The sequence below is a fragment of the Cibotium barometz genome, chromosome 39 (assembly GCF_041138505.1).
Source record: "Cibotium barometz isolate CiBa-2024 chromosome 39, ASM4113850v1, whole genome shotgun sequence".
NCBI lineage: Eukaryota > Viridiplantae > Streptophyta > Polypodiopsida > Cyatheales > Cibotiaceae > Cibotium > Cibotium barometz.
The window spans coordinates 29947408-29974480 of record NC_141084.1 but is presented as its reverse complement, the minus strand read 5'-3'; the positions used below and the strand labels follow the sequence as shown (position 1 = coordinate 29974480).

The following is a 27073-nucleotide window of genomic DNA, read 5'->3' as shown; positions in this document are numbered from 1 at the left end:
GTGATATTGGAGCTTGCTCACTATCATCTATGACCTCCTATCCAAAGAAGTCATTCACCATGTCGTCCATGCTCAGATTCTCTTCCTCCTCATGTGGCAATAGTGGAGGCACCTCATTCATTGGTTGGCAAAGATGTCTCAACCATGCTTTCCATATAAAGTCTTTCCACCTTCCACACTCTACCTAGCCTCATAAAGCCCATACATCTGAACATGCTCAATTTGTATATGACGTTGTCGTATATATTGGCCCTTGCATATCGATCACACACACACACAACAAATTTTTTCTCTCAACCATGCCTCAAAACTAACTCTCGACTCACTATCAGACATCTGAAACCTAGACAAAACTAACTCTCGATCCTTGATCACTATCAGACATTTGAAACCTGGACAAAACTGATTTAGTATTAGTATAAAATTACTTGAGTTATCCAGAACTTATGATAAATTAATTAGGAGTTTGCTACTAGACAGCGACTATAGTAGCATTTTTTGCTGCTAGGCAGCGACCTGGAAACTGGGACTCCCACCTAAATTATCGTCGATGGGAGTCTTTTATTTCTACCTACTTTGACTGCACAGCACATGCAGAGATTACAGTTGCACATCAACATTTCCTCCCACCACACCTCTTTCCTCAAGCCTATTCCATCAAGCCTCTCTTCCTCTGCAAGCTAAGTGCCCATTTCCTTTCTTGCTTTCTCCAAGCTCGCATGGAAAGCTTCAATGCTTTCCTTCATTCCAAGCTTTCATGGAAAGCTTCTACATAGCTCTATGTGAGCTTTTATTTCCCTTCCCCTCTCTTCCATTTCCCTTTCTCCCTTGCCCTATCCCTAGCCCTATGCATAGATCTCTAGTAGAGAGCTTTGATGGAGAGCTCTCCATCAAGCTATCTATAAAAAGCATTCTATACATAGAGCTAGGGTTAAGGAAACATAAACCATTGTGTTTCAGTCACTTATGCATTAGGAATAGGGTTTAGGATACTCACCTCTTTTTCCTCTTCTTCACTTTGCTTGCTAATATGTTAAGATGAACTAACTTTTTAATTTATTTTCTTTTTTGTAGGTTTATTCAAGTGAACAACTAACAAGGGTTTAGGCCAATCCTCTCCTTACGGCTTCTCAAAAGAAGCAGTAAGCCTTCTTTTTCCATTCTTTGTTTATTCTTCTTCTCTCTTTTTTTGCACCCTTGCATGCCGAGGATTAGGGTTAGGTCAATAGGCTTATGCATAAGCCCTTATGCAATAGGCTTATGCATAGGCCCTTATGCAATAGGCTTATGAATAGGCTATGCATGCATGAAGTTTAAATATATATATGTTATGTTTTGTAAATCTTGCATTGTTGTCCTCTCCTTTGGCTATAATTGTTGAGGTAAGCTCTCTTATTCATTCAACCTCATGTTTATTGCACCCTTGGGTGCCGGGTTTACCATTTAGGCTTATGCATAGAGATCTGGGGCATTATTGTAATCCATCTAGAACGCTGGTTAAGTTAAGTCAGGAGTGGTTATCCATGAGTCAGTGGTTATAGTGGAGGGAGATCCCTCGATCTTTTCACTATCCTTCTCTTGTAAAAGAGAAGTTGCATTTGGCTTTAATAGTGGAGAGCATGTGGAAAGTCCTCAAAAGCTATCATCCAAAAGGGGCATTGTCCACCTTGCTTGTCTAAGCAGTATTGTAGAAGGTCGTCTCAAAACGATGTTCTAATATCACATGTTGCCTCATTTGTTTAAGCTTTAACCATTCTTCTATTAGAGCATTCTTGTGTTGTCTCCTCTCCTTCGACTGACATTGTCGAGGAGGTAAGCTCTCTTGTTCATGTAACATCATGTTTATTACACCCTTGGGTGTTGAGTTTAGGGTTTAGGCTTATGCATAGAGATATGGGGCATTATTGTAGGCCATCTAGAATGTTGGGTAAGTCAATTTAGGAGTGATTATCCACTTTTGTTTTGAAGCTCTTGCACTAATCCTCTCTTTCCGCTTCACATAGGAGCCGTAAGCTCTCTTCTTCTTTTGATTGCTTTCAGCATGTTTTTCCTTTATTTCACCCTTGGGTGCTTGGTTTAGGTTTAGTTTAGGTTTACCTCTATGCATAGGCTCTTTACAAGATCTATGCATAAAGATTCTATGCATCGGCTCTATGCATAAAGGTTCTATGCGTAGGCTCTATGCATAAGGCTCTATACGTAGGTTTTATGCATAAGGCTCTATGCATAGAGCTCTATGCATAAGGCTATATGCGTAGAGATCTATGCATAAGGCTATATGCATAGCTCTATGCATAAGGCTCTATGCATAACGATATATGCGTAAGGATCTATGTGTAGGCTTTATGCATAAGACTCTATGCGTAAGACTCTATATGTAAGGATCTATGTGTAGGCTTTATGCATAAGGATCTTTGTGTAGGCTCTATGCATAAGAATCTATGCGCAAGACTCTATGTGTAGGCTCTATGCATAGAGCTTTATACATAAGGCTCTATGCATAAGGCCTTTATGTTTTATACTTCAAGCAATTGACTCTTATGCATATATGTATAGGCAATGTCGATCAACCCATCACAATCACAAGACCCAAATGTGGCAAATCTACTATCTATTATAAACGGACGATATGGGCATCAAGCTTAGTCTCAGTTTACTTAAACATAAGTATGGCTCCATCAAACCTTTTCACATATATTCTATAAGCCTTATTGTTTAATTTTATATACAGGTAGGCTTACCATCAAGCCAGTCGATGCCATGGGGGTAATCTACCCCACTTGGCTAATCGAGACAGACCACACCTTTGATAGATGTAGGTCCAAGTGACGTGGGGCCTGAGTGGTGCACGCCCATCACGGTATGGCTGTGATGAGCCTACACCACCTACCTCAACTAGACCCACCCTCGTTCCCTCTCACATCCATCTTCATCATGACGACATAGTAGGGAGTCTAGGGGGGCTACTAGACATGCTAGCGGGGGGGAAACAGGTTGTTTTTGCTTTGGCAAAAGCAACACTAGATCTCTCAATGCGTCTCCCCAGCAGGAGGGCTCTTCATTTGCTCATTATTAGACAGCCCCCAAGAGACCGATTCCACCATTTGATCCATGCATCCTACCATACAATGTGGATGTCAATGGTACCCTAGTGATGGATGCATGAGGAAATCAAGTCATGAACTGCATGCATGTACTTGCTAACCTGGAGTTCGTAAACTCCTTCAAAAAGGGGAAAGCACAAGACGAGCTTTCAAAGAAATATGTCATTGATGTGCTTAAGTTACGTTCTCATTCCACATCGGGTCTTTGCTTCTCAAAGGAGTGGATGAAGAGAAGAATCAAGCTTTTGCTCTCTAATAGGAGAGCAAATATCAAGAGAGCGGCAAAGAATAATTTGGAAAAGAAAACCCTTCTCTTATTTACATTTAATTGTATTTTATTGCCCTATACTTACCTCACGCTTGATGGCATGTATGTAGGATGAAGTGAAAGAGGAAGAGGAAGATCCAGATTACAAGCATATAGCGGTAGAAGGAAGTGAAGAGGAGGAGGATGACGATGATAATGAGCACTCAGAATCCGATGAGGACTCACGCTTGATGGCATGTATGTAGGATGAAGTGAAAGAGGAAGAGGAAGATCCAGATTACAAGCATATAGCGGTAGAAGGAAGTGAAGAGGAGGAGGATGACGATGATAATGAGCACTCAGAATCCGATGAGGATTCCGATTAGCCACCTCTTCATTGATATATTTTTTGCATATATTCCCAATGGCCCAACACTTCATGAAATAACATAAATTTTGGGCTCAAATTTCAATTACATTCTTCCCAATCTATCTGTTTTTCATGTCTGTTTGTGTCATAAAATTGTGACTCTGTTTTAATAAATAAAAAGAGCTAGGACAGAGTGGGTAGTCCTGTGTAGACTCCCCAGTCTAACCCATCTTTTTTTACTGTGGAGTACTTTTATTGTCGTTGCTGAATAGCAAAATTTCACTGCTATGAGCAACGCTATTTCGCTGCTATTTTTGTTGCTTAGTAGCAAAGCCCTTGCAGCAAAAATAGCAGCTTTTTAGCGATGAAAATATTCCAATATCTCCCTACCCTTCTAGTTATAAAAGCGCTGCTATTTTTGCTGCTACACCCTCATTCTATTATAGTGGCGGGAATAGATATTTTCCTCATAGTGATCATGATTTCATCCAATCTCTTTTGTGTGCATGCACGGAGGATGCCTGTTACCATATGATGCCTTGTGTGGAGATAAATTGGACATCATGTGGTTCACTTGCACGGCTACATATGGTAGATCTTAATCCAAGTGATCAAGAGATAGTGACATGGCGGCGCTATGAGTATGTGGCACATCAACTCCAGAGTGGGGTCAGTTCCTGAGCATGCGTGGCGGAGTTTCCTATTGGTGTGGTCTCTGTGGTCGATTTTGTAGAGAACTACACCTTCACACCTTTTCAAGAGATATAATTTGAGTATTACTTCTTAGAGGAGCTAATGGTTATATTTCATATTATTTGTTTTGTATTTGAGATATATTATTTAATTGATTTTTGTGACCTAATCATCGCTCCCCCTAACATTACCACATTGCTATTATGGTCCACATTAGCTATCGGCATGCAAAGGCACATGTATATGGGATAGCGAATACCCCCAAGTCCCGTGCCATTGTTCGAGAGTATCATTTTTACATCAATAATGGTCGCTTGCATGATGCACATTTTGTGCAACATTATTTCTGTCTCCATGATGATTTTTTATGAGATGTGGGGTCACATGACATCAGTGTTGGGTTTGGTTGGATGGCTGTGGTGCACAATTAAAGTTCATGCAACAACCTAAATTCACTAGAATATCTTAAAGAAAACAATAACCAAGACTTGTTTTATGGGTTTATAGGTGGCATGTGCAATCTAATATCCTAGTGATTTGGAGCTTCTTTGAGGCTGGTCACCAGAAGGGTGAGCATGATGGTGCGGATGCATGTGTGAAATGCATTTTGAGATGTCATCAATTGTTGTTCGGCAAGTTGCTAAGTGGTTCAAAGATGTGTGCCACGTGGTCAAGTAGTATTCCCAACATTTTTGTGGTTTAAAGATGTGTCCCACATGGTCCAGTGGTGTTCCTAACATTTTTGTGGGAGCATAGCATCATCCTATTCCTCATGTGGTGCTCAAATTGTAAGGATATTTTTTTGGTGTGTGGATGGTGGCCTTATTGACCGTAGAGGCCCACATGATCACAATATCAGGCACCTTGGGCTTGCATTCCTCATCAGGAACATGCATGACATCCCCCATGATTCACATACAACAATTTGCATGCTTCTGTGGAGCATGTATGGATGGTGATTGGTCAGATTGTCCCTTGAGAGGATGGGCAAATGCATGGATACAAACAGTGCTCTCTCCTAATCATCCTTCACATTGAGTGTTATCTGATAGCACATTGCTCTTGTATTCATGGCTAACTGTGATGAGCTGAACGATTTGCTACAAGAAGGTTATGTATTTGCCATTATTACCAATAAGGGAAATAGCAAGGGAATAGACTACTATCTCATGAGTAGCACTAGGCCGAAGTGCATCCTCAACCAAGACATGATGGATGATCATGGGTTTTCTTTTGATGACTTGGTGAACATTGTTTGATAGTGACCAAACTTTGCGAGCATGTAGGGGGGTCCCCCCATGCTCGCAATGTTTGCATTAGGAAAAATTTGGACTCAAAATGGGCCCTTTAAAGATTTCTACATGTTCTCTCTCTACAAAAATGGGCGCATGGTGAAATTTTTACAAATCAACTCAAAAGTGAGCAAAGTTTGGACATTTGGAATCTACTCCTCGAGAACGTCCCAATGATATATAGCATGATGGGAAATTTTGCATATTCAAGAAGTCCCCAAATTTGGTGATGGCATGGCACGTAATGTGCCATGTCCACCAAATTCGGGGAATTCTTAGTTATGTGCCATGTCATTACCAAATTTGGGGACTTCTTGAATATCTTTGTGAGTATGTGGGAGTCCCCCCCACATGCTCGCAAAGTTTGTTCACCATAGGACAATGTTTGGGTACGATGACATGGGATAGAGTGGGATTTTCCATGGCCTCTCGAGCTCTTAGAGACTTGAGAAATGCACACTGGCTTGCTTTTGCAAACATCATCCGATTGGGCACGATGGCACGTGCTCAACATGGGGGAAGAGTGAGATTTTTCAACAGACAATATGATAGCCAAAGTGCAAAAAAAATCCATAAACCATAAACATCAACTAAAATGCAATGATCCTCAATAAAGACATAACTCATAAAATATAAACATAAACTAATTACAGCAAAATGTGAGCTAACCCAGCTACTCTACTGAATATATCAAAGCACAATGCAAATAAGCTACCCCAGCTAGTCTCAGGTTAGTCACTGCCAATAAATCTAAGTACAGCATAAGTGAGCTAACCCAGCTAGTTTGATTTTAGTCACTATGAACAAGGAGCCAATCAATATCATCATCTCTCACTGGTGAGGTCGACATGCATGTTGAGAATGCTATGCACACCGAGAAGGCTGTGTCGGCTGTAGGGATCATCGAATCTCTACAAGGAGGAGTATCTCAAAGGCGGGATCATAAGCTGGTGCTAGTGTACTTGGGAGCTCACAAGTCCCATAAGCTACTCAGCCCTCTCCCTCTCTCGACATCACTCTACTATAAGATGTCTATGTCTGTAAACACAAAATCTTTGATCCAAAATGGTTCGTGCTTACCACCACTCTATATGTGTAAGCATGCTGCTCATGTGAAGCAGCACTCCGGCACCCACCACTATTGCCCGAGGTGCCACTAGAATCATCACCATCCACACGCTTGTGCTCTATGAGATAGCTCTCCTAAAGGACTCTTTGGTATCCATCTAACTCATGTGAACTCCACTCAATATTTGGAGGCACCTCAGGGTCTTGAACTCTGTCATCATCAGCAACATCAACTTGTAAGTCACTAGCTGATGTAAAATCCAAAGGCCTGCCAGTCCTAGCTTCAACTCGAGTGAAGCCTTAGGTAAAGGTCATCAATGCAGAGAACTCCATATGTGGCCAAGTTGAATCGTGCTTGGCAATAGGGACATGCTAAGAAACGTATTAACTACTGGGTGTGATGCTGGACAAATGGAAAAAATGTCCACATCCCATAGCATATCCGCAAGTACCATCTATGTCTTCAAGGCATAGAGTGCGCTAGGTGTCGCAAAGAAATGGTGGTGCATCCTAAGGGAGAGGTTGTTAATAAACCTCCCTATAGACTATGGATAAAAGGATAAGTAAGGCACTATCACATCAGAAGACCTATGGAACTCCCAAATATGCAAGATCAATCGCTCTACCTTGTGCTAAACAATTCTCTCCATGATTATATGCTCCTCTACCTCAGCTCTAGCATTCTCTTCCTCAGCCCTAGCTTGCTCAAAAAGTAGCCCCCCTGATGTGCCTCTGTGTGACTGCCTCTACCGTCTCCCTGCTCTAAGATGATCAATCTTTGCTCTCACCTCTAGCAACTCCTCTATGAGTCTCTCTCTCTTGGATATGGACCATACATGACACAATCAACCACCATTAATTTTAAAAATATAGAAAAGAAAATATAAAGATGTAAATAGACAACTACCAAAAACCTAAAGAAGTAATGAATATGTATAAATACCTCAACATCTGTCGGCATCGATCATGAGAAAGACACATCACGTGCTGGATGCTCTCTGTGGTGGTACTATGCACATCGATCCCCACCTGAGCACTTAGTGCCTCAAAAGTAGACAAAGGTACAAATGGTGGATCTATAACAATAACTTCACGTAGGGTTGGTGGAGGCCGCATCCCCTAGTTATGGAGACAACCTCGACCAGCACCCCCTGAGGCCAATGGGCTAGTGTAGTCAGCTTGCTTCCCCAAAACAAACTCTGCATATAATTTCTTTGCAAATTAGATAGGGATCTGGCAGTTGTTCGGCATCCTCCCATATGCAACAACATATCGACTATAGATATGTGCCACCATATGAGGATGCAAACATCACAAAATAGTAAGGGGCTTCATTACCACAAGCTGCATCCCACAACTAGCAAGAAAAAGGTCCAAGTATTCTCTATCTCTAGTAGGTCCACCTGACAATATGTCAAGCCATGTAATACTGGAGAAATACGGTAATGTCCTATCCACTCATCTACATAAACAACATCATGAAAGCTATGAAGGGATGAGAGCCTCGCCTCCAAGTCCGACATGATATGTAAAGTAGATGGTGTGTCTCTAGGACTCCTATGGATAGCCCCGCTAACTCACGGTCTATCTCTAACAACAATGAGGTCCACAATAGAACAGCGGCCCTCCTCATGTCACTCCATGCTAGACCCTAAGCCTAACACAGGCGAGCGGCCCAATGTGAAAGGTCCAATAACTAGTGCTAAGAAAATACTAATGTAGCACTAATGAAGCTCTAAAATACCATTAATGTTGGATTTAAAGCCCACTAATTATCCAAGAGAGAAACACAAACGAAGAGAGAGTGAAACAGTGAAAACGACATGAGAGAATGAGGGGAAAAAAAACCTCAGGGCTTTTATAATCTCGTTCAAGGTCACATGGCATAAATTTTAAGGTTTGCAAAATGAACGGCCCCCCGATGTATGCATGGTTTTAGGGTTGTAAAATGAATGGACCGATGTATGTGTGGTTTTAGGGGTGGTAAAATGAATGGCTTTGATTTGTTGAGGGTATCCATGGATGGCTTTGATTGTAACCACGTATCTTGATCAAGATACATTTATGCATAGGATCGCATCATCTCAATATTTGATTGTTGAGGGTATCCATGGATGGCTTTGATTGTAACCACGTATCTTGATCAAGATACATTTATGCCTAGGATTGCATCATCTCAATATTGAAGTAAATGGATAGTTCGGATTATAACCACATATCTCGATCGAGATGCTAAGATCGCATCTTAATATCTCAATCAAGATATATGAACAAGTGAGATTGCATCTCACTATTTCGATCAAGATATGTTAAGAATCAAGATCATTTCCATATCTCATTGGAGATACGTGGACGGTCGAGATGACATCACTATGCATGCTGAATGTACATCCAAGTGGGCATGGGAGTTTATATCTCTTTTAGCATTGACGTGGATTCCAGTGGCCTACGTATCTCGATCGAGATATCGAGGTGGCGGTGACGTGTTTTAGTGACATGGACCATGACAACCCTTCCAAGGTTGTTGACAGGTAGTTGTTTGGTATCTCGATTGAGATATTGGGCTTTTGGCTTTGGGGACACATGTCAAGTTATTACTAATGTTGATATCTCGATCAATATACCATGCCGTGAGTATTTCTCCTTGCATCGAGAGTTAACGAAAGTGAGTACCCTTACCTTGCATCCACCGTAAACTAGATGTTTTGTATGCTTATAGATTAGAAAAACTTGAAATTTTATCTCCTATAAGTGCTTGCAAACATTTTATATCAATGATTGATGGTTGTGAACATTTTATATCAATGATTAATCCTTATAATAAAATTTCCTAGCAAATACTCATGTGCATAAAGATATTTCAATATATATAGAGATATTTCAATCTACATAGAGATATTTCAATCTACATGAATACTTGAAGGTTAATAAATAATTGAAGGTCAACATGAATAGTGTCTTTAGGTTATGCAAAGTGTAACTTGCATTTTTTCAAAACATTTATTTCTCATATTATTGTTAGATGCACCTCTTGAGGTAATTTCATTTTATATCTTGGTGCTTCCTAATATTATCATTTACCAAGGGTGAAGTCCTTGTACCTCTCTCTCTCTCTCTCACACACACACACACACACACACACAAATAAACATAAAAGCATGGTATAAGCTACCACCCATGTATATGATGTGTTTCCATATGAACATTTGAATGGATATCCTTAGACTTTACACACACTTATGAAATTGAACATCAAATTATGGGAGGATATTATACATATACGTTTGTGGTATAATTCCATAGAATATATGTACATTCAAGATTACCGTAGACAATACAAAAATAAGGAATGAACCATAAAATTATGGACATATTAATGTCAGGTATGTGAAATATAAATGTGTCACAAGGTATCGAGGTTACATCTACGCATGGTCATTTTCTCTCATTCACACTACTTGATCCTAGAGTCCCATCTCAGTTGTGCATTCTCATGTAACCATGACTAAAGCCATGCTTAAAATATCAACTCATGTGAGTATATTGTGGATATGTATACATATCTATTTATATTTATCCCCAATATCAAGAGAGTGATATTTCATGCCGTGCATGTGTGTATTGGCATGGGACGTGCATACCTTGAAGGTATCGGCATGGGACGTGCATACCTTGAAGGTATCGGCTTGCCAGAGTTGTGTTGGTCTCTAGCTCGAGGAGGGTGGCTTACCATTGTGTATGGTTTAGAGCCTACGGTTGGGTGTGGCAAGTGCCCTTCTATGTTCATATGTGGATGCTTGTGTGTACTCGTCGCATGGTAGTGCTCGAACTTTCTTTTGTGAGTATTAGTCGTGAGCAAACACACATGTAAGTGGACTCTTAGTATGGGCTGTTTCATATGTATATAGTATGTATATATGGACAATCTTATATGTATGTATATAGTATATAGTTTATATGTATGTATGTATGGACAATCTTATAAAACAATTTCTTTATATATATATATATATATATATATATATATATATATATATATATATATATATTGTAGTATAGTGAGCTTATTTTTTTTAAGTCTAATCATAATATTATATAAGTATAGAGTGCTTATTTTTATCGTCTCCTTTAATTTTTAAAATTTCGTGCAATTTCTAAATATAGTATTTCATCTGCTTTAATTTTTTATATTTCGTATACGATTTCTAAATATAATATCTCCTCTGCATCAAGTTTTTATATTTCATATGCAAGTTCTAAATATAGTATAATAGCTATGATTAAGCTAAAAAGCAAGAAGAAATTATCCTTTTTTGCAAGGATACATAAATATAGAAGAAATTCTTAGTATTTGGGATACGTAATATATAGACATCTAAGGTTGCTTGTTAAATCCCATGGTGGTAGAACACCAAAACCAAAGGTCTTTTGTGATAAAGAAATCCCCCTTTTACATCATGCACATCAAAGTTTCATTCTATTCCAAGTTTTTCAACACATCTCGATAGAGACTCAAACGTTGGCCTTCATCACACAAACTTTAAATGTAGCTAGTACTAGATAAGAGATAAGGTTTGAATTATTATAGGTTAGAGAAAAGCTCTGAATTATTACTAGTAAATAAGACACAAGGTTTTTAACACATAGTGATGGAAGAACAAAAGGTCTTATGACAAAGAAATCACAGATCAAAACTTCATTCTATGCCAAGTTTTTCAATGCATCTCGATAGAGACGACTCAAACATTGGCCTTTTCGTCACGCAAACTCTAAATGTAGCTAATAGTAAATAAAAGATAAGTTTTGAGTTATTATAGATACGAGATAAGGTTTGAATTATAAGCTTATATATTTTTTAAATAGTTTTAAATTTACCTCTTTTCACCTTGATAATATATTATGCATATAACTTGTTATTTATTATTATTATTGCTATTTGACTTTTTGGACCATAACATTTCCAAATAGTACATGCATATAGCATGTCTCAAAAAATATTTTTCATCAATGTTATATATATACATGCATACATACATACATATTTATTTACTTATAAAAGTAAATAAATTTAAATATGTAAATATAATTTTATTTGTTTACTATTTATATTTGTAACTATAAAAGTTCTCAAATTTGACTTTTCTTGGTTTGGAACAATGTTCTCTAAAATCAATTTACACTACTGACATATATTTTATGTTGTTAAAAAAAATTAGTATATAAAACTAGCTACTTACAAATACCTCATTAACATATAAAACTAGCTACTTACAAATACCTCATTAGTATATAAAACTAGCTACTTACAAATACCTCATTAACATATAAAAATTTGATTAGAATTAGTATGTAAAACTAGTTACTTACAAAATGAAGATATCGTCCTAGCTATAAAAAATTAATCTAATGATCTTTTCTTGACTTTTCTACTTTGGATCAAAAGTGGCACACCTTTGGATCAAAAGTCACACATGGACAAAGTTTCTTTTATACTTGAGTCCCATGACACCCTACCCCTATACATTATCTCATCATGGATGTTGTGAGCAATGTTAGAAAAAAAAAATTTCTCCCAACAAGCCAAAATAAGGAGACGTCTTGGCCTTATAAATTTTCAAAACCTTAGCCATTGATTTCAACGCAAGCCAAAAATCAGACTTTTCAATTTTAATTTTGAAAACATAGAGATAGTGTGTGTATGAGTGTGATGTGTCCAGTGATGCACATAGAGATAGTTGTAAAATTAGCATCTCTAGGGCCTTGATATATACCAGTGCTCTATTATATGGGCCTCATGTTTTACTAAGTATTCCTCTTTTCTAGGACCATCAATCAACTTGTGCACATGCACATGTGTGGTTACACGTGTGTGATTGCATGTGTGTGTGTGTGTGTGTGTGCGTGTGCGTGTGTGTGTGTAGAGGTAAACTTAGTATTTATAACTCATTATCTTTATAAATCAAGATTTAATATACCGTGAAAGTGCAATTAGCCAACTAGACATTGTAAATTTTCTTAAATTATAAAATATGCTTCCTTGAAACTGCCAAAATAGGGATGATGTGAGAATACGTGGAAGCATAACTCATCATTAATTAGATGTTATAATTGGATAACTTTGAGTGTATTAGATCATCACACCTGCTTATATCCATCCAACAAAAACATATGGCAAGAACCAATATAACCTATCGGGTATGTAGGTTGCTTTATTATAATAGCCCTTGTCAAGGTAGATATACACATTATCAAATGTTGCAAAATAGCTCTCTAAATGAAATGTAAGATGATTGATTGAGGGAAAAAATAATCTTAGCTTTATCTCATGAATGTAGAAGTCAATGGTGCTAGATGTATTATTACCCATAGTTTCCATCTCATGTGCATATGCTAGCATAATGCATAAGGAGTTCATACCTCACGATATTTTAGATTTAAGTTTCATAGTTCTTAAGTGTAGATTTATATTTTAGAAGCATTCTTTGCCATTTTTTAGCTACAAATATTTGTATCCAAATTGAGTCTCTGCATTGTGTGCTTTTCCAAGCTCATTGCTCTTGAATATGTATCTCCAAAATGAGTTGGTTACCTCTAAAATGTTATTGAGATTAGCATAGTGATCGCCTCTCACCTCTCTCATGTGTCTAACTAGCCAAACGACCTATATGGAAGTGCAATAGGCAACATAGTTTGAAGGTAGAGCACAAAGTTTGTCTTGGATCATCCTGGCTAGGAACAAAGGGGGGAGGGTGTCTCACCATAGTGTAAACACAGGGGCCGAATTAAAAGCTTGTGAACTTCTATAGTTCTTTATATCCAAAAGATGCATTACTTGAAGCAAATCCTCCCTTTCAAAGTTTATCATCCTTGCGATGTATGATAAACTTTGGTGAAGGTGAGCATGTATTGCTGGGATATTGTAGCGTTTATGTAGTGATATGTCAAGAGCTCCTATACTATCCCAGGGGATTCACAAGGCATAACTTATGGTGTCACGTGAGTGTAAGGGAGGGGTTTTTGGAAGGGTGGGCTTAAGCTTATAAGTTAGGGGGTAAGGGAGGGGTTTTTGGAAGGGTGGGCTTAAGCTTATAAGTTAGGGGGTAAGGGGACATCTTAAGGGGGGGAGGTGGGGGGAGGGTGGGAGTAGTGGAGAATGGAAGTGGTTTCTACTTGTAGTTCACAATATGTGATCTAGTGGTGTAGGTTAAAAACTTGATAAGTTTATCAGTCTTTTAAGTTGACCACCCATGGAAACAATCTTAGGAGGGTACATGTAGGCCTTTGTGCTTCTAGCACTTACGCCTATGCTAATTACATGGGTTGCATCTTGCCACATGTATCATAGTAATACGTACTATCTAATTTTTAAACCTTAAATAGGGGGTACTTGAGTTTCATAATTAGGAATCATAAGCTTAGAAAGTGGTATAGTTTTTTTTAACTTGAGTTTCATAATTAGGAATCATAAACTTAGAAAGTGGTATAGTTTTTTTTAAAGAGAAACTTAAATAGGGGGTTTTTGATGAGTTTCATGCACGCTGGTGACGTCCCCTTTCTATGGGAAGTGAATCCCCTGGGTATACTACATGGTGTTTTATATAATATATGATAATTTTTTATAAAGAAAAGTGTCATTTGAAATTTTAAAAAATTTTAAGTGCAGGATTTTTAAAAATACCCTTTGAATGAACATGATATATAGGTTCCTCCTCTTTGCTTTTAAAATACCTTCTAAGATGCATACTATAGGCCAAGAATGAACACCACATTTCTCTTCTTTACCTTGGATATCCTAAAATGTAGAATTCATACTAACACTAAACATTCAAAGGTAAAGGGTTGTACAAAATCAATAAATCTTTTTTCAAATTCTTAGATGTCAAGATATCAGATATCATGTAAAAAGCATGAATTCAAATTTCTACATATTCATTCGAGCACACTCGTGCAGAATGTAAGAGAATTCTAATTTTTTGATATAAAGATTCTTTACGCATCTAATTAGGCATAAAGACAACTTTAGTAAGAACAACACTTTTATAAAAATCCTTTTTTTGCATCTCTTTAGGCATAAATTCAATTTTAAGGAAAATAACACTTTCAAATTAAAAATAAACCTTTTATGCATTTTACTATGCATAAATTCCATTTTAATGAGAATAACACTTTCAAAATAAAAATAAATCTTTTATGCATTTTGCTATGCATAAATTCCATTTTAATGAGAATAACACTTTCAAAATAAAAATAAATATTTTATGCATTTTGCTATGCATAAATTCCATTTTAATGAGAATAACACTTTCAAAATAAAAATAAATCTTTTATGCATCTATCTATGCATAAATTCAATTTCAATGAAAATAATACTTTCGAAATAAAAATAAATCTTTTATGCATCTTTCTATGCATAAAATCAAAATTGATGAAAATAACTCTTTTGAATTAAAAATAAAATTCTTTATGCATCTATTTATGCATAAAAACAAAATTGATGAAAATAACTCTTTTGAAATAAAAATAGATCTCTTTATGCATCTTTCTATGCATAAAATCAAAATTGATGAACAGGCCAGGCCGATAAGGCTATCCAAGCATTCTAGTTCTTACTTGAAAGATACATAATTTCTCTTTTTTTTGTTATTTAAAAGAATGAGCACCACATTTCTCTTTTGTCTTGATACACAATGTTAATTTACATGTACTTTGGGCATCCATAATAAGTGATTGCATGAAAATTGTTCTTCAATGCACTTGACAATAATAAGAGGTGCTCAAAAAATATAATTTACAACCTCTCGATGGTAACATTATTTGCAACCATTGTTGTATTAAGATAGCCATCTGGAGTTTATATGTTTGCTACATCTTCTAAAGGATGTTTATGTAAGAAGGGCCATTCTGTTTTATTGTGGGGACAAGTATTGTTAATGTCAATAGATAAGAATTAAAGTTTCTGAAATCGAGTTTGTTGTCAATGCTTGTAATTTTAAAAAGTTATTTTTTTTAAATGCAAAGAGGAGCATTCACACACACCCTTTTCACCGGTGGCCAAAATCAAACCCGCAATGGCTAAGGTTTTGAAATTAATGACTTGGTGTCACGTGATGGCCAAGGCCTTGCAAGAGTCAAGACGTCTCTTATGGGAAAAATGTCTTTTTTTTCAAACATTGCTCACAACATCCATGACGAGATGTATGGGACTGTTTAGCGTGTGTAAGCACCCTTAGCTGGAAAAGTCAAGCTTCAAAACAGCACGTGGGGATTTTTAAATTAGTTATTGGAATTTGGGATATACAATTTTTCATTCTTAAATTAAGAACTTTGGCGGTTACAAATAACAAATATATAATATATATTATTTACGTACAATAGCAGAATTTTATAAAAATAAATGAATATATATATATATATAACTGATTTTCGAGACGTGTGCCGCCACTGTAAATCGTGTCAGAAAATAATAATAATAAAGGATGGAAAACTATACGGATAATATATTATAAAGGTGAGAGGGGGCTAGAAAAAGTAAATTAAGGGGAAAAGATCAAAGCTTATCTATTGGTTTAAAAAGTAGTATAATTATATTGATCACTGATTACGTACAAGCAAGGGTTTACGTGGCAAAATTATCTACTATATTATCACTAATTTACATGTTACATCTATCTCACATATAAATATTTCTCTCTCTCACACACACATATATTATTTATTTCTCTCTCATATATATATATATATATTATTTATTTCTCTCTCATTTATATCTATATAACATATAGATATTTCTCTCTCTCTCTCTCACACACATATATTATTTATTTCTCTCTCATTTATATATATATATTATTTATTTCTCTCTCATTTATATATATATTATTTATTTCTCTCTCATTTATATATATATTATTTATTTCTCTCTCATTTATATATATATACATATATATTTATTTTCTCAAAAAAATCTTCTGTACGCTATTGAAAATTTCTCCCACACAAAATTATATTATTATGGCTTTATTAGAATATAATGTTATGGATTGGCTCAAATCCATCAACCGACACCTGTCTCTCTCGATCCGTGCACCATAGCCATAAGGCCGCCCATGACCATTTTCTTCGTTTGAATTTCAAGCTTTCAAACTCTCACTACATCTCTCTCTCCCTCCCTCCCTGCTTCACGTTTCTTCTCAGAATCTATAAAGATGGATCTCTGCGCCGAAATCAACACCCTGTTTCTTTTGCTGCAGCCATAGCTGCTGCTCCTTTTCTTTCTTTAGCTTCCCATTAGTGTTAATCACTCTTACGCTCTATCCTCTCGTTAATTTTTAGTATCCTTTCATCCGCGTTAATCACACAATTAGTTTTAACCACTCTTAATGCCTCTCCATGCTTCTCATCTCGCCTCACCAAAGCTGCTCTTTGTTGCTCAAATTTTCAAGCTCACCCACCTGCTTAACTCATAACTCTCACAAATCAAAAAACTAATTAGCCTTTCTTTAGCTTCCATCGTGAGCATCAATGGCTGGGGGAGGCTTCACAGCTGCCTCGGCCGGACCGAGAGCATCTCAATATGAAGGCAAAGTCACTGTCTACGTTATCATTACATGTATCATAGCAGCTAGCGGTGGGCTCATGTTTGGCTACGATGTGGGCGTTTCAGGTTAGCTATTAATTTATTTAGCTGCACGTGTAATCCAACATCAATCTTACCTTGTTTCTGTTTAATTGAGTTCGATTTGCATGAGTAATCGATTAGCTAGGCAACCTGAAGTGAGGTAACTTTTCTGCATACTACATCCTTAATTATGTTTTCACTCAGAGTGTGTGTGTGTGTGTGTGTGTGTGTGTGTGTGAGGGGGGGGGGGATTAGGGGGATTAATAAGCTCAAATCGAAGCCTGGATTGCGATTAATGCAACTCAAGTACGACCCAACTGGAGTGATCCTTTGGAGTTGGCTTTCCTTCATGCTTAATTACCATTAATCTTGTCTTAAATCATGTTGGGAAGTGAGCTCAATTAGTGCTTAATGGGCTGATGAATCATGGAACCAAATCATGGCCTTTAATATTTTGCAGGTGGAGTGACTTCTAATGATGAATTTCTCGGAAAGTTTTTCCCCAAAGTGCTGAAACAAAAAAATTCTACCACTACTTCAGCCTATTGCCAGTATGACAGCCAGACCCTCCAGCTCTTCACGTCTTCTCTGTATTTGGCAGCCCTCATTGCAACTTTCTTTGCATCCACAGTGACCAGAAAGTATGGCAGGAAGACCACCATGCTCATCGGCGGCCTCCTCTTCGACGCCGGGGTCGTCATGAATGGTTCAGCTCAAGACTTGGCCATGCTCATCATTGGCCGGATTCTGCTTGGGTGCGGTATTGGATTTGTTAATCAGGTACTATATTTAAAAGAGTTTTTTTTTTCTAAGTGCAGTTTTGATTCAATCATGTAAGATAAGTAATTCATGCTTTGCTTTTTTCACCCCATATAGCCAAAAGAAAGCCTTTTATTATATATTAAGTCTTGCTTTAAGGGTGTCTTAAGTTCATAATCTTTTAAGGATGTTGTGTGGTAATCATATCAATTTTAACCTTAATGACATGTAGATCCTTAAACTAAGGTCAGGATAAATGCTAAATATCATGTTAGTAGACAACTTATAAGTTGTTCTCAAATTTCATGCGTATAATGCATTGCGATATTAAACTACAGTAAGATCTATAAGTTCTTATCAAATCGTAATGATTATGCCAAAATATCTTATCACATGCTTAGAATATAAGTGAATCAATAGCCTTCAACTGGCTATTAGGTCCATCATGCTGACAAACCCTTTCATTGTTTTGGTTTTTGGTGTTAGATTATCTGGTCACTATAGTGAAGTTTGCCTTTTTTGCTCAGCATTTGTATGGCTTTTGGATGTTGATGATCATTATAATCGCGACGAAGATGCTTGCTTTTTAATGCGAGACTCAATTGTATAGTTATAACATATGTATTGGAGCATGTCGTGTGCCTGGTCCGCAATATGAGAGAAGATTCCAGCCTTTTTAGCAACCATCATGACATGTTGTCTGTCATACCCTCCATCTCCTCCATTATGTGATTGATGGGCTGTGGTGTTATGATTGTTAGTCACTACCTAGTCATCTAAAAATGATGTTTCATTGTGGGTGTCAACATTCCTGTTGGATGGTGGAGTTGGATTTGAACTTTAAACTGAATTATCCTATTGCTTTTAATCTTTGGAGATTATGAAAAGCTATTTGGTTCCTGATTCCATCTTGATTTTGGCAGGCTGTACCTTTGTTCTTGTCAGAGATAGCACCATTTCACTTGAGGGGTGCTCTCAACATCCTTTTCCAGCTAAATGTTACCATAGGGATTCTCTTTGCAGAACTTGTAAACTATGGAGCCTTGAAGAAGTCATGGGGGTGGCGTGTTTCGTTGTCGATTGCTGGGGTGCCAGGCCTATGTCTAACTCTGGGGAGCTTGGTGTTGGTGGAGACACCCAACAGCTTGGTGGAGAGGGGTCACATGGAGAAGGCCAAGCACATCTTGAGAAAGATAAGGGGGACTGATAACATCAATGCAGAGTTTGAAGACCTTGTTGAAGCTAGCATGCTGGCACAGAAGGTGGAACACCCCTTTAGGAACCTCCTGCAAAGGAGGAATAGACCACAGCTGGTGATCACATGTGCCCTCCAATTCTTCCAACAGTTCACTGGCATCAATGCCATCATGTTCTATGCTCCGGTCCTCTTCAAAACCCTCGGATTCAAGAATGATGCATCATTGTACTCCTCTGTCATCACAGGGGGAGTGAATGTGGCTGCAACGCTTGTGTCAGTTTACTCAGTTGATAAGGTGGGACGCAAAGTGTTGCTTCTTCAGGCGTGTGTGCAAATGTTCATATCTCAGGTATGGCAAATTCTTCTTGAAACTCATTTGTTTTACTTTTTGGGCTTCTTGGAAAATTGAGTGTGTGTGTGTGTGTGTGTGTGTGTGTGTGTGTGTGTGTGTGTGTGTGTGTGTGTGTGTGTGTGTGTGCACTTTCAATGTTATCCTCTTGACTTTGAATCTGGCATGTGGCTGAATGGCTGAATAGTTCCACTTTTCCATAGAGAGATGTAGCAAAAGATATCAAAACAATGTGCCACTAAGTGCTTGCTACAATGTGATCATATGCAGGTGGCCATTGCAATTCTTCTCGGCATTGGGCTTCGACACAGCGACACCCTGTCGAACTCTTTAGCCATTGTGGTGGTGCTGTTGGTGTGTGTGTTTGTGGCTGCATTTGCATGGTCATGGGGGCCTTTGGGATGGCTGATTGCCAGTGAGATTTTCCCACTCGAGACGAGGTCGTCTGGACAGAGTGTGACTGTGTGTGTAAACATGCTCTTCACCTTTGTGATTGCCCAGGCATTTCTTTCCATGCTGTGCACCTTAGAGTACGGCATTTTCTTATTTTTTGCGGCATGGGTGGTAGTAATGGGCATCTTCGCCATCTTCTTCATCCCGGAAACGAAGAACATTCCCATTGAAGAGATGGGGTTAGTGTGGAAGCAACACTGGTTTTGGAAGAGAATTGTGCCGAGCTCTGATTATCCAGAGGTGGAAGATGGGTCGGTGGAGCTCAGAGGGACAATCAAAGTGCTCCCAAATGAAGCTTAATCCCATGATCAGAGGAGCTAATCAAGGTGGAAGTGGCTCCATTAGAAGCTCTTTGCTACTGCTAATGATGACAATCAAGTGTAGTTTTGCAGAAGGGCGAATGGATGCCTCCTATTACATTTGATTGTCAGTGTTTGATTTATGCAGCTTGGATTCAAAGATGAATCTCTTTGTCAATCACTGTATTAAGGGCAGGCTAATTATGACAACATAGCTTGATTAATTTGGAGCTATGTGTGCAATTAGGAGGGGAGCTAATCTGTGATTGATAGAGGAGATTATCTTACAAGTAAGTTAAATAATCCTGTGGGACATAATGCAATATTTTTTATAATCATTGCTTGTATTCACAGCAAGGAACAGTGTATGTGTAGAGTATTATGTGTTTGTAGTAAATGGGAATTCATGTTGTTGACCAAATACTTTTTGCAAGATGGATTTGACATATGGAGAGGAAGGAGGTTGCAGTGATCTGTTTTTTCTTCAAGCTCTTTTGAAAATGTGTTCCTTGAGCTATCATTGAGTGTTAATTTCCAACTTGAGCCTTGACTTACAACTCTTAAATGTATCCGGTTTTTGTTTCTTTTAAAATCCCTACAATATGCAGACTAAAATATATATATATATATATAAATCATTCCTCAAAATAAAGACTACTTAAAATCTAAGCCTTAATTCTGGCTCGTACAAATAAACAAGAATGCCAATTTTTTTCGAGCAAGGTTGCACTGCACACACCTCTCAGGGAATGGTTTTCTTCCATCGATTTTTTTGTCAATTTATTTTGGTTGTTCTCCAACAAAAACACCTTTTATGGGACTATGATATAATAGTTAAAAACGAATTAGGTACACATACACAATATATATTTTTTGAACCATCAATAGTAAAATAGCATGAAATAATTCTTGAACTAGGGTGGATCATGAGAGAGAGAATAGGAGGAGGCAATAAATAGGAAATTAAATATGAAAAATAGAAAGGAGAGAGAGAGAGAGAGAGAGAGAGGAGACAATAAATAGGAAATTCTATTAAGAATTAGAAGCGGTTGAACTTAAGAATTACTAATTATTGAATTTTTAAAAGTAACATGAAAGATATTTTATGTTACTTTAATTTATATATAGTAGGTGGCGGTTTGGAAAGTTCTCATGTACGGTGAGTGGTCACTGTACTACATAAGGCATATATAAAGTGATTTGGAAAGTTGGGTTGATTTGTCTAGATGTGAATTTGTGTGGACCAAAGTCATTTCGTGGTTTTTCATATAAAGGATTTGATTTCTTTTGCTTCTTTGCTTGTTTCTAACATATTAATCTAGTATATGACTCGTTTTTTGTATTCATTCCTCTTGGAGCAATCTTGTAAAGTGGCTTATTTGGTTTGTTGGTGGGTGATACTCAAACAATGACACATATTTGTAGGTCATTATTAATATAAAATTTGGCTTTAGTGCTTCAATCAAGGTTATACTAAGGAACAATGTAAGTTAACCCCATACTTTGAAAAATGCCAGATCACTACTCATGTTACTGAAGCGTATTCGATACAGTAGTTGAGTTCATCATCCACAACGAGCTGTCGGAGTCGGCACAACCATCAATTCCAATGCAGCAAGTGACTCCTATTTAAATCAAGTAAGCATCGGCCCACCACCGTATCATCCTTACAGGCGGGGTAGACTAAGGGAAATACCGAGAGGTACTTTTCAATGTTATTACTCTAAGCCTCCGAGACACTGAAGTTCAAATGTCCGATTTGGCAGTACCATCAACTAGATTTACAAGAGAATTAGGTAGAGGAGTCTACCTCAAAGGCTCCAACAATTAATATAGTCTACATCAAGTCATTATAGTGGTGGAAGATAGATAGTTCACCAAAGGTTGTACTATCAGTCACATAGTCTCAAGTGCCAGTGGACGGAATAAGGGTGTCGAGACGTGCCAAGGATAAAGGAGAGGCCCGCGGATTGGGCGGAATGCCAATGTGCCTTGGACAAGGGTAAAACTAGGTGGAAAACCATTAGTGGGTTTCTCAAAACCATAAAACCACCTTCCTCTTCACTAATCCTCTTCTTAATCTGTCCGTACGGATTGAAAGAGCAAGCAGAGGAGCATGGAGAGCCATAAGCAGAATTGCTAAACCTTTCCTTTGCTCAATTTCTATAATAGAGGAATGAGAATTCTTCAAGGGTTGCTTTCAAAAAATTTACTTTTAATTTTTATTTTCCTTCTCCTCCTCAGTATGCGCGTTGGGCGCAAATCTTAGAGTAATATATATAATTTTCCTCTCTCTCCCTCCTTCTCATACCCGGCGGCGAGCTGCGAATTTAGGGAGGGTAAAAATTTTTCGACTGCGCAAACTCCAGCAGGAGGCGTGAATTTTTTTTTCTCCTCTTTCCATCCGACTTATCTCCATCCGGCCGGCAAATGCTGCGAACGTTGCGAGAGGGGAGGAATATTCAGCGCTGCGAATTCACGGGAGGCCCCAATTTTTCTATTTGCGCTTATTAAAAGCTTTGTGAGCTTTTGCTTATTACAACCCATATTTAATATATATATATATATATATCTCCCTTTTTACTGCGCGCTGTGCGGGTAGTCTCAAGAAGAGAGAGGATTGATAGTTTAAATTTATAAAGAATCAGCATAATATATATATATTTGTTACTGTAATAAAGCTTTGACAAAGCTTTATAGAGACAAAGCTTCATAATAATAATAATAATAATAAAATAAATATAAAAAAAGAGCTTCATATTATTACTATTATTATTTTTCTCTTCTCTATTCATGCGCCGAGCATACCCTAGTAGAAGGAAAATTATTTTACTATATATATATAATTTGTAGGCTTTTGACTAAGCTTTAAAAGCTTTCATATAAGATTAGTAAAATGTTTTACAAAAGAAAAATATTTTTTTACTATTTCCATCGTATTTTATGGAAAAGAATCTCATGTGCATATAGTTAGTTTGGATTTCTTCTACAGATTTTTAGAATTTACCTCAAGAGAAATTTTGAGACTTTAGTCAAATTCTTGTGAATAATGTTGTTTTCTAAATCCTCATGAAGTACGAATAATATAAACAGTTTGTTAGTGAAGATATCATTCAAATGTTAACTTTAACTTACGGCTAGTTTTCTAATTTTAAAGAGTATATGGATTATTTCTTAAAAAATTATACATTTGTGTATTGAGCTAACTTGGCAGGACTCACATCTAGTTCGACGTTCTATATGAGATAAGAAATCCTATCTTTTCTCTTGTTTTTAATTTTTCCTATTCCTTTTAATTATCAAGAAATGGGTGAATATCCGCACCATCGTACTATTTATCGTACTATTCAAGAACAGCTTGACACCGAAGAGGTTAACGCACTCGACACATTAACCAAAGGTGGAGGTATGTGTAAAAAAATTATTTATTGTTTACAATGTCTTGTTTGCTTTTGTATCTGTTTTCTGAATATTCTTTTCTTCTAGACCTAGTTAGAAAACTTTAGCTCCTGAAAAGAATTTTAGATACCGTGACCTAACTAGAAAGATCGAAACAAGATTTGCAAAAGTTATCTTCAAGATCTAGTTGCCCAACTTCAAGTAAAAAAATGACTGCTAGACATTTCATAGAAGATTAAGACCAATTTGAAGATTCAAGAACCAAGCAAGTTTCTCGAGTCTTTGATTCAAGTTATCAATTGCTTTACCATCGAATTTAGTGATGATGAGAAAAGTAAAGAAATAGATCTCAAGTGACTAGAAACCAAGCTTAAGTTGTATGCCAATCACAATTACGAAGTTTATACCAATTCAAGTAAAGTTTTGTTTAAATTTTCAAGTGTTCTAGTTTAAGATCTATCCAAGTACAAGATTCTTTCTAGACCAATAATTGCTTTAAGTCAAAGATATATTCAACCACAAGATTTAAACCCCTTAAGAATAAGATTTATTCAAGAATTGCAATTATGATTAATTAAAGACTAATATCTCAATTTTCGTCCATTCAAGTATTTTTAATATAAGCCAAGATTCATTACTAGTATATCAAGTTCTTGCTATCAACTAGGACACAAGATGTATATTTTTCTTCAAGTTCTGATTTCAAGTTTAAGATTAAGCTTAAGATCAAGATCCCCTTTAGATTTCATTGTTTACAAGTAAAGATTCACAAATTCAAGAATTATAAACCTATTCAAAGATTATAATTTTTTGAATTTAGTTAGACAATTACAAGATTAAGATTAAGATCAAAAATAAATCCCGAGAATTTAGTTAGACAATTACAAGAATAAGATCAAGAACAAATCCCCAGAATTCATCAAGTTATTGACAGTAATGTAAGTGATTATTTTTCAATCTTAAGTTGATAAGAATTTTCCATTTCAACCTAATTCATTTTTGGAATAAGACTTGTAGTCTAATTTTGAGGATAGAGAAAAGTTATGTCAGAATGAAAGTTTCAGAGGAAATTAGCTACTCCATTTCAAACTTCTGTTCTTAAGGTAGTGTCGTGTGAAATTAATCTATGGTATGGGACACTAGATTGGTTTTACATGCCTACCCAAGACGTATCTATGTCTTCTATCTTTCACCAACGAGTGTTTGTATGTGGAAGGTACTTATGTGGTATGGGACACTTAGATCCTTTTCACATGCGTTCACTTGTTTGGTTTTATTTTCAGAAATTGTTTGATGTGATGATCTTGTCCTCCACTCGTGCCATGAAGCCATCCACTCATTGATTGCGCAACTGAGGACATTTGATTTTCAACAGGGGGGACTGTTATGACCCATGTTATTTGACGAATGATAATCATGGTCATTTAAATTTATATATTTTTTATGATGCCTATTTCTCATGAACACGTTAGGATTGATTGATGTGATGTCAATTGATTGTTGCTACTGACGTGGTTTATGTTTATGAGTTTAGGTGATGAGGGATGCAAGGGTACCGATTTAGGTGTCGCACGGATGGTGGATTGAGTCATGGCGTGTGGACAGATCTCACAATATTTTGTGGCTGTATTATGGCATTTGATATTATTTTGACATCAGTGTGGTGTGTGTGTGCACGCGTCAATTTATTGTACAGTGTGTGTACGAGCACTAGTTGATTTATTTTGTAATGTGCAAATGTGCACAAGTTAGATTATTGAATTAGAAAAATTGTGCAAATCTTAGAAGGTTTGAGGACAAAGGTTAATTGAGGACAAAGGCTAATTAAATGGCAAAGTCCAAATATGGATGTATACTTTATTTTTGGCTGAAAGCCTACTTTTGGGAATATATCAAAAATACCCACGCGAGAAGAAGCCACTCACATTGGGGGGGGAAGATTGCACCCAGTCTTGTGTTGCCTTGTGTTGATGGTGATGCATTTCTTTCTCTTGTCTTATGTTTTGTTATATGCTTTAATTTTTAATTTAATTCAAGTAGTTGTTTTAATATTTGATATATTTTATGAGTTTTTGATTATTCTCTTCAAGAAAATTAAGGGTCCGGTGCAGCTGTTATGACCCATGTTATTTGACGAATGATAATCATGGTCATTTAAATTTATATATTTTTTATGATGCCTATTTCTCATGAACACGTTAGGGTTGATTGATGTGATGTCAATTGGTTGTTACTACTGACGTGGTTTATGTTTATGAGTTTAGGTGATGAGGGATACAAGGGTACCGATTTAGGTGTCGCACGGATGGTGGATTGAGTCATGGCGTGTGGACAGATCTCACAATATTTTGTGGCTGTATTATGGCATTTGATATTATTTTGACATCAGTGTGATGTGTGTGTGTGCACGCGTCAATTTATTGTACAGTGTGTGTACGAGCACTAGTTGATTTATTTTGTAATGTGCAAATGTGCACAAGTTAGATTATTGAATTAGAAAAATTGTACAAACCTTAGAAGGTTTGAGGACAAAGGTTAATTGAGGACAAAGGCTAATTAAATGGCAAAGTCCAAATATGGATGTATACTTTATTTTTGGCTGAAAGCCTACTTTTGGGAATATATCAAAAATACCCACGCGAGAAGAAGCCACTCACATTGGGGGGGGAAGATTGCACCCAGTCTTGTGTTGCCTTGTGTTGATGGTGATGCATTTCTTTCTCTTGTCTTATGTTTTGTTATATGCTTTAATTTTTAATTTAATTCAAGTAGTTGTTTTAATATTTGATATATTTTATGAGTTTTTGATTATTCTCTTCAAGAAAATTAAGGGTCCGGTGCAGCTGTTATGACCCATGTTATTTGACGAATGATAATCATGGTCATTTAAATTTATATATTTTTTATGATGCCTATTTCTCATGAAAACGTTAGGATTGATTGATGTGATGTCAATTGATTGTTACTACTGACGTGGTTTATGTTTATGAGTTTAGGTGATGAGGGATGCAAGGGTACCGATTTAGGTGTTGCACAGTGCGAGGGTACCGATTTAGGTATCGCACGGATGGTGGATTGAGTCATGGCGTGTGGACAGATCTCACAATATTTTGTGGCTGTATTATGGCATTTGATATTATTTTGACATCAGTGTGATGTGTGTGTGTGCACGCGTCAATTTATTGTACAGTGTGCGTACGAGCACTAGTTGATTTATTTTGTAA

At 36.9% G+C, this 27073-nt stretch overlaps 1 protein-coding gene across 1 annotated transcript; it reads left to right on the top strand.

Annotated features, from left to right (window-relative positions):
• Positions 1–17003: 17003 nt before the first annotated feature.
• LOC147615975 (sugar transport protein MST4-like) lies at positions 17004–20871 on the top strand. Its single transcript, XM_086778609.1, has 4 exons — positions 17004–17437; positions 17853–18172; positions 19075–19698; positions 19969–20871. The coding sequence occupies exons 1-4, from the start codon at positions 17296–17298 to the stop codon at positions 20449–20451; spliced, it is 1569 nt and encodes a 522-aa protein (XP_086634735.1). The 5' UTR covers positions 17004–17295; the 3' UTR covers positions 20452–20871.
• The last annotated feature ends 6202 nt before the right edge of the window (positions 20872–27073 follow it).

Excerpts from the sequence above, each read along its gene's own strand:
- LOC147615975 (XM_086778609.1), top strand. The coding sequence starts at position 17,296 with ATGGCTGGGGGAGGCTTCACAGCTGCCTCGGCCGGACCGAGAGCATCT. Across the intron at positions 18,173-19,074 it reads GTATTGGATTTGTTAATCAG|GCTGTACCTTTGTTCTTGTC; the intron begins GTACTATATTTA and ends TGATTTTGGCAG. Across the intron at positions 19,699-19,968 it reads TGCAAATGTTCATATCTCAG|GTGGCCATTGCAATTCTTCT; the intron begins GTATGGCAAATT and ends GATCATATGCAG.